The sequence below is a fragment of the Solea solea genome, chromosome 11 (assembly GCF_958295425.1).
Source record: "Solea solea chromosome 11, fSolSol10.1, whole genome shotgun sequence".
Classification (NCBI taxonomy): Eukaryota; Metazoa; Chordata; class Actinopteri; order Pleuronectiformes; family Soleidae; genus Solea; species Solea solea.
In genome coordinates, this window is record NC_081144.1 from 7,047,606 (window position 1) to 7,062,814 (window position 15,209).

The following is a 15,209-nucleotide window of genomic DNA, read 5'->3' on the forward strand; positions in this document are numbered from 1 at the left end:
TATCACGGTATAACGTGATATATTGTAACTATGTGTTAAAATATAAGTTATTATGGGTAATTATATAATTATTAGATTGAAAAGATTTAAGCATCATTTTAGATGAACAATTGCTGCACAAGATGTACAGAAGTGACATCGTTTATATGAAAATAGGAGTAAAAATATATATATTCAAAAAAACTTAGTTTGTATGTGTGTACATGTGCAGGAGTTGCAGTACATGTACAATGTGTGCACTGTGTGCAAATGCATGATGTATATGAAGGGGATCTGAGTCAGTGTGGGTCTTTAAACGTATACATAAGGCTAACAGCAGGCTTGTTGTGGTGGGAGGTTTTATTCTGGATGGGCCTCAGCCTTCTTCCACATGGAACTGACTCATAAACACAATAAGACTTATTGTAGAATATTTTAGACACATTCAGGGTGCACTTTATTAGATACACCTCGCTAAAACTACTGCAGACATATAAACCCTACCATCATAGTGATCCATCATCATGAAAGGGTCAGTCATTATCTTTAATATACATAGGAGCAGTTATGTGAAATTTGCAAAGGGGTCTCAACTAAATCAACGAATAATGGCTATACCAAGGAGAGAAAAATATTATTAATATACTCTTACAAAAAAAGGCTGAGAGGAAATATATCACAACATTAAAATGCTGTAATATTCCCAATGCGGCATGAGCAGTTTCTTTTTGTAATAACCAATTTCACAAAAGCATAGATATGTTAGAAGTTTGGTAAAATGGTTCTCTACTTAATTCTACTGCCATCAACTCTAAGAATGTATGCAAATGATGGGCTCATCACTTATGTTGTGATTAGAACTGCAATGATTATTTAATGCTTGATTATCAGATAAACCTGTCAAGCAGATTAATCAGTTATAATATGGGCTCTCTGATGCTGCTTAAATGTGAATATTCTCTCATTTATTTGCTGGATAATTTTGGTTTGTGGACAAAACAAGACATATGAGAACATCATGAGTTCAAGGTTAAAATGTTCTGACATTTTGTGGACAAAACTACGGTGGACCTCAAGTGCAGAGCACCAACACAAATAGGAAAACACAACAACAATAATTAAAACACAACGGCATTAACATTAAACACACACCCCAAAATGCGGAAACACAAAAACATTAACATTAAATGTTGTGTTTTATGTTAATGTCGTTGTGTTTCAGTTAATGTTATTGTGTTTCCCTATTTGTGTTGGTGATTTGCACTTTAGGTACAAAAAACTAATTGATAATTTAAGAAAATAATCTTTAGAGTAATCCAAATTAATGGTTAGTTGTATCGCTATAACATAATTTAAGTATAGTAAAAAGTAACATTATCTCTCTAGAAAATGTGGCATTTGCTAGTTGATTATCATTAATGTTATTACTTTAATTTACGTTATCTGAGATTCTCCATAAGATCAGCTGGGAGACTTCTCAGTTCTGTTTTAAAGCTGATGAACAATAACTCAGATTTAATTCTTTTGTGCCATCTAAGTTGTGGAGCCATAACACCTTGCTGCTGCTAATCAGTAGGTAATAACTTTCACACATGCATATACAATCAACAGTTACATAGTCCATAAAAGGCAGATTAAATTATGTTTACAGGAAGGCTGCATTCTTATGTTTTGTGTCCATAATTTAAGGAAGCCACAAGAGGGAGGTATTTTCTAGTCTAGTTGTCATGAAAAATTAGGTGGCTATTACATTCCATACAAAATGTAAGATTTTCATTAACTTCAGTGCTATCATCATCCAGTATAGCATATTACAATATCTAATATTCACTATAAAAATCCACTTTTTGAGTGAACAAATCGATACACAAGATGACCTGACCATCTGGGATCTAAAAGTCCAATCCAGTACACTGCAAACAACAAACACATGCACAATTTAAATTCAAACCAGGAAAGGATTGAAGATACGGTGACTTTATTTTTCAAAAAACAAACATGTAAAAGTTCATAGAGGAGCGTGACTGCTAAAAGGTCAATGTGCTAAACACAGATTACTGAAACATTCTGAACCGCTGGTAAACACAAGGCACCATCAGTTACAAGGTCTGACATCTGAGAGTGAGTCAACTGTGTACAGTATGTGCAACTGGACGTTAATGGTTTATTTATTTGGCTCATCCTACAATACAGGTTCAAAAAAATACACAGACAATAAAAGTGAGCTTGGCAAAATCAGTGGAATCCATCTCTAACTATTCCTGACTTAAGACAAACTGGCATTACTAATACAAAGGTATTTGTTGAGGAATCATAGCAGCATTTTAATGCAAACTCCCTCTCTCTGCAGAGTTTAACTCAAAAACCTTTGTGTCCTAGAAGACATTCTCACTCAGAGACTGTTTAACATACAGGAAAAGTGCATTTTGTGAGCTCATAGTTCATCCCTTCAGTCTCAGTAACAAAAATACAACCTGTTACATATGGGCCAAAGGAGGGGGAACAAAGCAACTCAAAGCTAAGGAGAAAATAGTTTGATACAGCAGGAATAAATCATCTCTGATGAACTACTTTCTTAACATCTCCAAAAAAACATAATGTCCTTATTTTTTGTGTCCCTGGGACAGATATCTGTGTCATGTGATATGGTTATTATACTTTTTCCTAGAGCCAATACTATCAGTGTTACAAAGCAGCGGGTATCACAAGTTTATTTTTAACACGGGAATACGTAAAACATATCATTTCAACTTCATCGTCCACATTTCTCAGTTCGTATTAAAAAGCAGAAAGAAACTGATAACAAAAACACGAGAAACAGCTTCAAGCTTCATCAGAAATTGTGACACAAAGCCCAAAGGTATCTGATGTCACACACACATACAGGGAGAAACAATATGATCATTGATAACATTGCAAATTTGCCACAAACTCCACAGAATAGAAATGACTGCATACATTTCTCAGTATCTACTCATACTGTGTGCACTGAGGTAATCTTAACAGAACAAGAACGCATTCTATTCATAATTCACTCTCATACTAAAGAAGAAAATTAAAGAAATGTGCAACTTGGTGTTCATATACAGTATTAGCATTACATACTAAGCATCATTATGTAGGTTCTCCTGTATAGGCAACAGTATTCTGGTAGTAAAGATACAAAACAAAGAGAGTGCTGACTAGAAAAGTCATGTGATGTATTGTTATCAGGATAAAGCTTTGCTTTTTAGAACTAGACCTCTACTCTGCTTCAAAAATTACATTTCATTTGTATGAATGGCTTTGTCTGTGCTGAAGGAGACGGCACAAAATATGCTATAATACAGCTAAAAAAAAATCTGACTGTACATGATCTGCTTTTTTGTTGCAAATTTTCACTGTGTAAAAACATACAAAAACTACCACTGTAAAAATTAAACTGAAATGCTTTTTTTTATTATTACCAAAAATAAAATATATTTTGGGCATAGAATATTGTGAATGAAACAGAAGTGCACAGAAGCTAGGAAACTGCATCAACCAAGTTTCATTGGAGGCAATTAAGATGATACATTAAACAACTATGAAATCAACCGCTTCAAAACGTGCCAATATATTATTAAAGAGTAGGAAATAAAAGAAAAACTTTGCCTATCTCAAGGGTTCCAATGTACAAAATATGCTAATGTCTTGCTCGACCTCCTTCAAACGCGTGGTGCTCTTCATGTGCTGAAATAAAAGCAAAGAACAAAGTTTATGGTGTTACTGTCAATCATTTAGAAAAAAAAATTGTTAATTTACAAACACTTACGTTTATAAAACACTGCTTTGAAAGGTATTTGTGGAAGGAGCTCATAGATCTTTCCTAAGATTTTTGACTCGTCAGCACAAGAAGCTTTTCCATTCCAGACCTGAATGACATCTTCTCTGTCTCTTACGCTGACACTCACACCGACTACTTCATCGTCTGCAAGAAGAGCAGCAAAGCACCATCAGCATCTCAGAACCCCACGTTTGTGCAGATACTATACTGTCGATGGCAGTTTAATTAAAAACAGCAATAACACAGTCTATTTCTTTGAAAATTCAGGCATTTATGAAGTAACACGTGAAACATTATTTCAAAATAAAAGGTCTGGATGTGTTAAATTATTAAAATGCTTTTAAAAACTGAAATTTCTTGTCTATATTTGCAGGCATTTTATATAGCACAGACCTAAAATGTCCCCTCACTTTATCAGACATACTGCCTTTGAACAACACATATCATGGACCAGATAAAACCGGTTCCCAGCTTGTATCTGGCCCGAGGTCCACATTTTCCCCATGTGTGCTGTATGGTACTTGTGGATGAACTACACTAACAGTGGAAGGTAATTGGTCTACCTTTGTGATAATAGTTATAATATTACATAGTATACATTATATATACATTAGTATACATTAATACATTAGTGGACTAAAAATATACCCTTAAAGAGTCCATTGTGTAATCAAATCAACTGGAACAGAGATAATCATGAAATAGCCTCAAATACAGACTGAGCTTCACTGATTAATTTAAAAAAAAAAAATGCATTTACATAAAATATAGCAATAAATATACCTGAGACACAATAATCACTGAACTGTTCTCCAATAATAGCCAACAGCAACTCTTTCCACACAGCAGACTGTGAAAATAAAGATAAAAAAAAGTGTGACAGGAAGTAATTGAATTACCAAAGTATTAATATGCAAACACTTCAAAGATGAATACTTACAGTGCACTCTTTGGGTACTTTCATTTTCCAAACACCACCTTTAGCATTGCTTTCCTCTTCCCTGTAGGCAAAGCCAACAAAAAAACAATGACACATTTTAAATTGTCCCAATCAATAACAACATGCATGTCAATCTTTGAGCTTATCTCACCAGAGTGGTTTCCTCTCTCCTCTCATCAGGTGATAACTACATCTCAGTGGTAAACTGGAGACCCCGGGTATGTTGTTGTAAACTCTCCAAAAGTTCTACACAGGTGAAGAGGGAAACAGATTATTTTACTGAGTCATTTTCAGGGAGTGCACGTTGTTAATAGTTCACACTTGTTGTGGTTCAGAAATTCGCCATTAAAAAATATTTTCCTTATTGCTCTTGACCACATACACTTCCTCTCATTAACAAATCATTGAAACTTGAAAAGGCTCCAGCTGACTGTTGAATTGTGTTGTATTGTAAAATGTGAATGCTAGTGGTACTGTTAGTTAGTTACTATTAAATCCTCCATACTGTGATTGTTTACAAACACCAGCAACTATGTTCACCAAAGATGTGGTTTATATTGATCTTATTATGAACAAGACCTTATTTTCATGATGACACTGTTTACAAGAGAATGCTAATTTAATTTCTTAACCCTGTCAACATGTTATAAAGCACAGTCCGATTATGATTCACCTCCATGTTAAATGCTGCGAAAACTCAGTGGAAGATGAGACGTAGACCTGGGCGATAATTCAATAACAATATCTATCTCACAATATAATATTCTTCAACATCAATATAATGTTACACTATGAAAACACACTGTATGAGACACATATAACAGCTATTACATTTTTTTATGTTTTTGTATCAAACTTGTGTTTGCCTTTTAAGACATTTAAAACCACAATATTGCCTGACTTGACAAACATTTGTATTATGATTTTTGGCCATACTAACCAACACTAACTGGTTAATATGTCTATTTAAGATTGGAGTCCTCTATATGTCTAAATCTGATTAAGTTGCATATTCTGAGAATGTATTCAAGTTCAGAAAAGGCTCTTTATACAACAGTGTTTCATTAAGAATGTTGTTTAAATTGCATTAAAATATGAGTTGTCTAGGTGTCAGACACTGATGGTTTGTGGCCTTTTGTGTACATAAACAATTCTAGCGGTTCTGTGAAGATTAACATCTTTGCACACAATCTTGATTTGAGTATAAATGAGAAAATTTGCAACTGAAACGAGTCAGTGAATTCCCACTGTGGCAGAAAGTCACAACTCTGTGCCTGCTGGAGCCTTTGCTCTCATGGTAGGAGTTGAGGGCTGAAAGGCATCTAACCTGGACGCTCTCCACAGTGTAGATTTTCTTCAAGTTTGACTCGCACTCAGCAGCTGTTGTTCCTGGTAGAGACCTGACAAAAGCCAGAAGTAGTTATTTAATAATCGGCTTCGGCCTAATTCATTAGCACAAAAACTAATATGAAATACAAGGAAATAAATATCTCTCTCAGACCTCTGAGCAGACCTGCTTCAGGTCAGAGCTTGTCTGGGGGGGAGGGGGATCAGATGACAAATAAGCCAGTAAACAGTAAACAACATTGACCTCATTAGAACACACCATCTTGTGACTTGTGTGAACACACACACTGGTTGATGAGGCCTGTGACGACTATCAGGAATTGTCACTTCTGCTCCGAGTATGTGAATCAAATCTATTTTATCTGTATTGCCTGCCAAAATTCACAAATCACTGCTTGACTCTATGGGCTTTGCAATATGTCCGTGATGTGATATGGGTTATAAACAAATCCCTTTCAAAACAACAACAACCCTTTTAATAGATAAAGAAGTTGAGGAATCCTCAGTCAGTCATTCGTGTGTTTTAGTGCCAAGTTTTAGCTCCATGAGTAGAAGCAGCAACAGCCACAACAACACATGAGCAGTGACCTAACACTTCATGTACCATTACCACATGTTTTGGTGAATGATTGAATGAATACATTATTAAATAATACATCAAATCAAACTGATCTTGTGTGAAATCAGGGTCATGATTTTGTCCTTGTGTTCACTTTAAGAGCCTGCTAAGTAAAAGACTGGAGTATGTAGGTCACTGAGAAAACAAGTTGGTAGTGAAGCTCCATCAAACATTTAACAAGCAGGTGTTGTCAGAGATTTACCATGACATGTCACAACAGTGTCGTTGTCGATCACCGTTATTACACTATAATCTTATTTAGAGAGGCCTGATAACTGTCCACCTCTCCTTCCTTTGTTCTCATTAAAAGATAAGGATGCACCTACATTACAAAGACTAGTGGCACAAAGACGGATGCAGAGTGTTTTACCTATCGAGCCAGAAAGTCCACGGAGAGTGTAAAGGCAGATTGTCGATGTCATTGTCACTCGAGATCCTTGTCAAATCTCTGTCGCTGATGTGGTGTATGTTGTGCTCCAGCACCAGACTTGAGCTGGATGATGGTGTTCTCAGCTGTATCGCAGGCACAGCTACAGGGACTGCCATTGTCCGGTTACCTCCGAAAGACGATTGAAAACGAGGGGTTACTCTTCACTGTTTATGTCAACAGAGCCGTTGACGTTATATTTATAGGCCGTTTCGGTAAGAACTGACCCCCGTTCAGCTGCTGACTCATTGGTCGCTTCACCGGTTTGCGGCGTCACAACAGGGGAAAAAAACGTTACCGCCCGCTGACCGCCTGCGACACCGCTCTCTCTCCAGCTGTCCAGAAGTTTATGTAACTTCACTTTACACACACTTCATCCGAACCACCAGTGTCATTCACTCAGAATAAGTAACATTTCATTCAGGTTATGTCTTTCCATAATTTACATTCTTCTGTTGATTTGTGATCAAACCTGAACCTCCTGAACCCTTTTTCTTCTTAGGGATTGAACGTCAGTTAACGTTCATGTCGGTTCATTACTGCCATCTTCTGGTAACAATCCCTACAATGCACTCCAATCAATGTTTTTAAGATAAAATAAGTGAATTACAGAGAAATAATCAGTTATTTCACACATCACAGAGGCATAAACGATGGAAGCCTGTTTGGGGGGAAAATAATGCATAATTAATCAGTTATTTCACACACCACAGAGAAATAAATGATGGAAGCCTGTTTGGGGAAAAAGAGAATGCATACCCAAGTGATAATTATGAGATACTAAGTCACAGTAAAGTCTGAATAATGATATACTAAGTCATTATAACGAGATACTAAGTCAAAATAAAAAGATACTATCTCATAATTATGAGATACTCGGTCATAATAACGAGAAACTAAGTCATATATACTATCTCATAATTATGACATACTAAGTCATAATTACGAGACACTAAGTCATAATAACGACATACTATCTCGTAATTACGACTTACTAATACATATCTTTATTTTTCAAGTGGCAGAGAAACAAGCTTCCATAATAAACCGTTTTAAAACATAAGAAAACGAGAAAAACACCAAAAAAATTGTACCTCAAATACCTCAAACCCATAGTACCCCTATAACCACATTAATTGCCTTTTGTTTTTTTTTCTATTCATGCATTTGCTTGTTTGTGTTTTTTCTTCATCTACATTATGTGTAAATTTTTTATTGAAAATAAAGTTATTAAATGAAGAAACGTATTCATTATTCATGTTATTGAAGAGTTAGTCATGTACAACTTAACAAAATCAGTGGTAGAACATTGGACTATAACTTCCAATGTGTTGTTGCACTTGTTTACCTTCTTCTTCATGATGACACTCAAACGCATCTTCCTCAAACGTGATTACGTTGTTTTGCACATGCGCAGTCTTGAATGGCACCAGCTTTGTTGAGTAGCTACCTGCTACTGCTAACTAGCAAGTATCTCCTGCCAGTGTCTGGACACAGATATGGACATCGACGCATTGTTGGACGCGTTTCAAGGCAATGCTCTTTATGAAATTAAGCAATTTATTATCATTGATTTGTTTGTATTTCGATGTGCGGGGTTTAATCTGCTGTGGTTGCTAACTACGATACGCGCGTTACCGTCGTAACTTAGCTTAATTACTAAAATCGACTAGTGTTTAGAGGAGGCATTCAGGGACACTGACTTCATTTTGCCTGGTTTAACTTAAGTTAGGTTTCTTTTCTCTCTGCAAGAAACAAATTACTCAAATTTGCCCACCTTGCAATAGTTTATTCTCCAACTTAACACTGATTCAGTTATATAAACAGCTAGCAGGGGATTGTAAACAAACAGTAAACACACTGACTTACTAACTTTTCTGATAACTTTCCATGTAGTCAGCAGAGACCTTTGTTTGACACAGTATCTGCAGGTATTTTTAAAGTCTTTCAGAGCTTTTAATTGAACTCTATTATATAAAATATTTCATATAATATATCAAGCATTTAATATAATTTAAAAGTCCTAAATGGTGTGTTCATTTTCAGACAGATGAAGGGATTGATCCAGGTCATGTTAACTGATTAGTTATTTTATAATGTATATGTATATGTGTATATATATATATATATATATAAACAGTTGCAGGAATTGTTGTTTTATGCTATTTTATGACATAGATAGTTGTTATTTGGGAAAAATAGACATACATGTAGGCAAATCTATTCTTCATTCATAATAATTTAAATTATAATATATGTATATATATATATATATATATATATATATATATATATATATATATATATATTATATGAAAATGTATCTCTGTTATTGTTGTTTTCCCACCATTAAACAATTATTCTGTTCTTCGTGTGGCAGATTTTGACAAGAAAGGGAAGAAAGAGACCTGTCCTGTACTAGAGCAATTCCTGTGTCATGTTGCCAAGACAGGGCAGCCACTGTGAGTAGCAAGTAGAGGCTGACATTTAGCCTGAAACTGTGTAACTCATTTCTCCTGCCACTGAAATTTGTTTATATCTGTGTGTTCAACATTATTTTACTTTTATTCAGACTGGCGTCTCCAATATCTTCCAGGATCTCATGGTCCCAGTTCAAAAGTTACTTCATGTTTAAGCTGGAAAAAGTCATGGATGATTTCCATACTTCAATGCCAGAACAGAGAGGACCACATAATCCCAATGTAGAGTATATTCCCTTCGAAGAGATGAAGACGAGAATCTTAAAAATAGTCGATGGCTACAATGGGTGAGTATAGCTCATATTAATACACTTTCCATATTCCAAACTCATCCATTGCATCATTTTTTGATTATTTTTTATTTAAGTGAGTATGTAAGTAAATAAAAGTAATCTCAATGCATCTTCAATGTTATTAGTGGCTTCATACTTTTACTTAAAGCTGTCCACTGTGATCAGACACCAAGATAAGACCCCAAGATACATGTCAATAGATGATAGACATGTATAACTGGCAGCATATATACTAAGCAATATGTCAGGCAACTCATTTCTTCACACGCTTTGGTTTCATTGAATGTGAAGATGGGGGATAGTTGCTATGCACCAAGATGCCAAAAAGGCGGGGACAGGCTAATGGGAGAGCATTTTACCTGATCACCAAAGATACAGAGCATGACAGAAACACACTCAAAATGAGTGTAGAAGATTGTGATGGGGACCATGACGCTGAAGTTGGCATCCAGAGATTTGCAGATTCAAATCTTACTTATTGAGACACACTAAGATGTTTATTTGATTTATAAAACCTTTATCCAGTTTGACAAAGATGAATTAAGTCTGTCAGGTTCTGTTATACATTACTCTCTGTGGATTTTAAAGTGCATGGTGAACTCTTAAAGCTTGAAACTGGCACTGCTGCAATTTATATTTCAGAAGCTTTTCCTGCCAACATGGCAGGTTGAGCAAACTGAGTCACGTGGCATCCGGAACTCTATACCAGGTATAACCAAGCATAGATCTAATCCCAACTAATGAGGCTTTTTTTCCCCCATTCATCTCTGCTGCTGCCAGCTTTGGAATTCATTATTTCTAAATATATTGCTTGATATATTCACCAGAATCCCGTTCACCATTCAGCGTCTGTGTGAACTGCTGATAGACCCAAAGCGTAACTACACAGGAACGGACAAGTTTCTCAGGGGTTTGGAGAAGGTGAGGTTCATATACTAATGCATTTAATATAAGCTATATTCACAAGTACTTTAGTACTTTTCATGGTTATAAAATGATTTCAACAAATTTTAAATTGCTGTTAATATCTTGCAGAATGTAATGGTGGTCAGCTGCGTGTACCCTACCTCAGAGTAAGAACCTCTCAATTTTTTCCCCCCTCGCTACTATTACCACTTCTCCTGCACGTTGACAGCTCCCCATTCACACATACAAAGTTACACTTAACAGTGTGCTGTTTTTATGTGTTTCTACTTCTTTTGAAGGAAAAATGCGGCCTCCAGTTTAAACAGAATGAATGGAGTGATGTTTCGTGGTAACTCTTCCCTATATTTAGACAGGTGGGAGTCACATACTTGTCAGTGATTGACTTCAGCAAATTTAAACTGCCTCATACGCAGGAATGTGACATTTGAATTAATGTAGAGCACAATGACAAAAGACAGTCAGGGTATAAGGACAACTCTGTTTTCCCTGTCAGTTTGGTTCTTAGTCGTTCCTCTGATTAAGAACTTTTTTTATATTATTTGACTTGTTTATTTAAATGTCATGTACTCAACAGTGCCCGGCCCATAAGGGCTTGTTAGACACCAACAAAATAAAGATAGAAAGATGACCACATAGCATCTAACAATATACACATTCACTCATTCATTCATTTGATAATGATAGTTCTCCAGGAAAGAAACAGTAACAAGAGTTGGATACTATTTCTCTACTTTTTCAAACAAAATGTTCTCTTTTCAGTGTACACAGGGCAGGCAAGCAGAAATTCATCTTCAACAACATTCAAGTCACATACACACTGCTCTCAATACCTTAATACCTGCCTTTTTCAATTGCCAGTGGAAGGTTATAAGAATTCAATGTCCTTGCGCCTAAATTCTGACCATATATTCTTCTATCACAGTCGAAATATAAATGGACCCAGCACACCAAAACCGCTCCACAGACCAAAGTTGTCAATGTCAAGTTCGCTTTCGACCAATGGGCTCCCAGACTATCTAGGGAGCAAAGAGCAAGAACCAACCACAGAAGAGAATGAGGAGCACCATATCAGGTAATTAAAAATGTAGCACTGTGGACATGTTTACAATAGTAACTCCGCTGTAGGGTGATATTCAGAAAGTTCTCTAGTGTTTGGTAATCTGATTAATTCTACACAGCATTGTTTTGTAGAATGTACTGTACTTTTTGCCTCGCCACAAAAAGACCTGGGTTCACAACCCGGTCCCACCGAGGACTTTTCTGCATAGAGTTTGCATGTTCTCCCTGTATGTGCTTTGGATTTTTCTTGGGTCAGTTTGGGTCACGTCAAATAACATGGTATTATGAAGTTATTTTAGTAAAATAGGGTGAATTCAAATGGAATTTAACTTTTTCGAATAGCTTAAATGAAAATGTGGTGTAAACATTTATTAAAAATAGTAAAGTAGTGATACTTCTATTTATTATCACTAAAGTGATAATAAATAGAAACTGTTAACTGATTGTTTCTGTTTAGAACCGTGGTTTACTAATTACATTGAACGCAACACACAGGCTATTGAAGCTATCCATGGTGGATGCTATCCTTTCCCTCTACAACAACTCAAAATAAACCACAAAGGTTGGATGATTTAAATAGTTACCTGTGGTTACAGTTCAACAAGAGTTACTTAAGAACTGATTAAATGCTGGAGATGATAAATAAATTAAAACATTCCAATTTGGGTGTTTTTGATGCTATAATGCATTCAATGCAACAACGGGTTTCTCGCCCGATGCGAGTGATGTGCTTAAAGCAGCTCTGAATTGACTCTGTATACTATTTGGTCATAAAACAGATTTGAATTGTGTTCAGTGTGAACACACAGTTCAAACAAGACTCCCACCTATAAAGGAAAAGCATGTTAGCTGTCCATTGGTTCAAGTGTTGATGATGACCTAATTACCTGCATGTTTGTCATTACTGCAGTGATTCTTCACTATCGGAAGGTGAAATGTCGCCAAACAGCGGGGTAAAAAACAAACACCCGGAGGAGGACGACAGTTCTGATTCTGAAGAACACGAGGTCAAGAGGCTCAAGTTTGACGAACAGGAAGAGGATGAAACGGAAAAGGAAGAGGAAGAGGAAGAGAAAGAGTCTGATGCATCTTGTAAAATGTCAGGGAGCTTGTCAGAGATGCCAGACTCTTTACAAGACTCTTGTGGTCAAGAGTGCCAAAGTGGAACATCTTGTGACACAACTTGTGATGATGGTAAGCATGTATTTACTTCACATATCTGTCTATAAATGTTCTTCAAACATGAATGCACCAATACATTCAGTTAAATGTCCACTTTGGTCCACAGAGCCCAGTAGCAGGACAGAAACATCTGAACGGGAGGAAGAATCGTCTGCGACAGAAGACGTCCACATTCCGAAGAATGACGACACTGTGGACCAGCCTGACCTGCCTGCCCCATCAGAGAAGAGCACAAGCTTTGAGCAGGACAATGTTGAGGAGAGCAGCAGCGGCAACAGTGACGGTGAGGATCTGTCCAGCAACAAGCAGCTTCCCTCTTCTGGTAGTAGTTCACCAGACCTGTCAACAGAGGGCGATGCTGACAACTCAAACATCACAGAGACTGCAAAAGAGCCTGGGGAACATGACTAACATGAAGCCCGGCCTTACAAACAGACCTTTTTTTTACACTGTATGATGCCACACAAAGGGTATATCTGTAGCACTGTGGACCTTTAGGACCAGGACTGATGTGGACTCTAAAATTCCTCACAGAAGGATCTATTTGTCCTCTGGAGTTTCAATTTGCCTGGTCATTAAATTAGAAGGAAAAAGAAGACTATGGACTATATATTTTTTAACTCTTGTCTAAAAGGTTTTCTAATTTTTTTCCCCCCTGATTTTTTATATCTGAGCATTTTAATTTAATCTAATGTATTCTCTGATTTCTTAATTCAATAATCATTTAGCATTTGTTTCCATGAAGATGCGTTTGACTGTTTGAATTATGTTTTTATCTTGACCTAGTTGTTTTTTGACCATCTCGCTTGCTCGCTCGCTCTCTCTCCAGTTGAATGAGGAAACCTGCTATTAAGAATGCAAAACAAAACTTGACAGACGTTTGCTTTTTTTGTATGATGCATATACCATAACATGCTGTATGTACGTATGTATGTTACATTTGTTTAGATTGACCCTTTTAACATATGTGAAAAACATAGTTTTGCTTCGTTACTGTATGAAGACAATATTAACATACAATACAGTAGTAATCATTTAGGTTCAATAGAGTATTGTTTTGGCTTAAGTGAAGCCATCTCTGCATCAGATCTAGTCCTGAGAACATGCGGTACTTTTACATTTCATGTTTGTCATACCTTAGTTGTATAGCTGTCCCTTTTGATAGCAAGGATTTTTACAGTACGTGTCTGTATATCGGTTTTTGTAGACTTGTAATACTCGTGTCCACTGCCTTCATAAAACTGATAACTGCTGGAAATTGAATGCTTGAGCTTGTATCATAGTATTCATGGGAAAGCAATAAATGATAAAACCTAACATGTAGTTTGCTCAGTTTATCTCAAATAGAGCAACTAGGTACAAAACAAATGTGTACAGTGAATTCAGGGAATTACTTTTTTTTTTTTTTTATCTTGCTTTTGCATTCTCAAGAGCCAGATACTGCCCTCAGGAATAGATTAAGACCACAGTGGTGACCAAAAACTGAGCTAAACAAGAACTAAAAGTTATTCAGGAAGGCAAAACAAATGTGTTAATATGCCACTGTTTTGTTACCATGTATGTGGTGCTGTGTTAATGATGTGTATTGCAATTTTTTATTGTTTGTATAGTGTGTTAACTTGCCTATCTTCTACCATAACGTTCAGCTAAACATGCTACATTATTAGATACTTAATCTCTCTTTTAAATGTATATATTACCACATGATAGCTTGCTTGCTTATGGTCCTGGTTTTGACACAATGTTGTTATTTTACTGAGAGAGCAGAGGAGCTGATGTTTAAATAGTAGGTCTTATTATTTCCCCCCCGTCGAGCACTGGAGAATGAACCTGTTTATTGGAGGAACCAAATTATGGGTTAGATTTAGAACATCCCCTGTGTAATAATAGAAGGCATGATTCATTTTAATCTATGTGGATAACATCCAGTCTCTGCTCAGATGGCATTGACACTTCTAAGCTAAGATTAACACTGTTCCTGTTGTCAGCAGATATCCTGGGCCAGGCCAAGCCTTCACCTGTGAACAAAGGCTGCATAACATGTTAAACCGTAACTCTGTTACCACCGTTTTACACCGACTACATCACCTGGAAACCATTTCCTGTTAATTATAAAAATGTATTTTGCCCTGAATGTTTCAGATGTAATTT

The 15,209-nt window shown here is 36.3% G+C and overlaps 2 protein-coding genes across 4 annotated transcripts; one reads left to right on the forward strand and one right to left on the reverse strand.

The window, feature by feature from the left end:
• Positions 1–1,940: 1,940 nt before the first annotated feature.
• Positions 1,941–7,941, reverse strand: LOC131468596 (eukaryotic translation initiation factor 4E type 3-like). Its single transcript, XM_058643031.1, has 8 exons — positions 7,345–7,941; positions 7,061–7,247; positions 6,052–6,124; positions 4,876–4,970; positions 4,725–4,785; positions 4,568–4,634; positions 3,773–3,928; positions 1,941–3,690 (listed from the first exon to the last, which is right to left on the reverse strand). The coding sequence occupies exons 1-8, from the start codon at positions 7,364–7,366 to the stop codon at positions 3,644–3,646; spliced, it is 708 nt and encodes a 235-aa protein (XP_058499014.1). The 5' UTR covers positions 7,367–7,941; the 3' UTR covers positions 1,941–3,643.
• A 589-nt stretch (positions 7,942–8,530) lies between these two features.
• LOC131468595 (serine/threonine-protein phosphatase 4 regulatory subunit 2-like) lies at positions 8,531–15,192 on the forward strand. 3 transcript variants are annotated; one of them, XM_058643028.1, is made up of 9 exons: positions 8,531–8,650; positions 9,498–9,579; positions 9,690–9,884; positions 10,718–10,811; positions 10,926–10,963; positions 11,096–11,170; positions 11,740–11,889; positions 12,787–13,070; positions 13,165–15,192. In XM_058643028.1, the coding sequence occupies exons 1-9, from the start codon at positions 8,617–8,619 to the stop codon at positions 13,467–13,469; spliced, it is 1,257 nt and encodes a 418-aa protein (XP_058499011.1). In that variant the 5' UTR covers positions 8,531–8,616; the 3' UTR covers positions 13,470–15,192. The 3 variants fall into 3 exon arrangements, with proteins under 3 accessions (XP_058499011.1, XP_058499012.1, XP_058499013.1); XM_058643029.1 differs by having other exon boundaries at positions 9,714–9,884; XM_058643030.1 differs by lacking the exon at positions 11,096–11,170 and having other exon boundaries at positions 8,532–8,650.
• Positions 15,193–15,209: the final 17 nt, after the last annotated feature.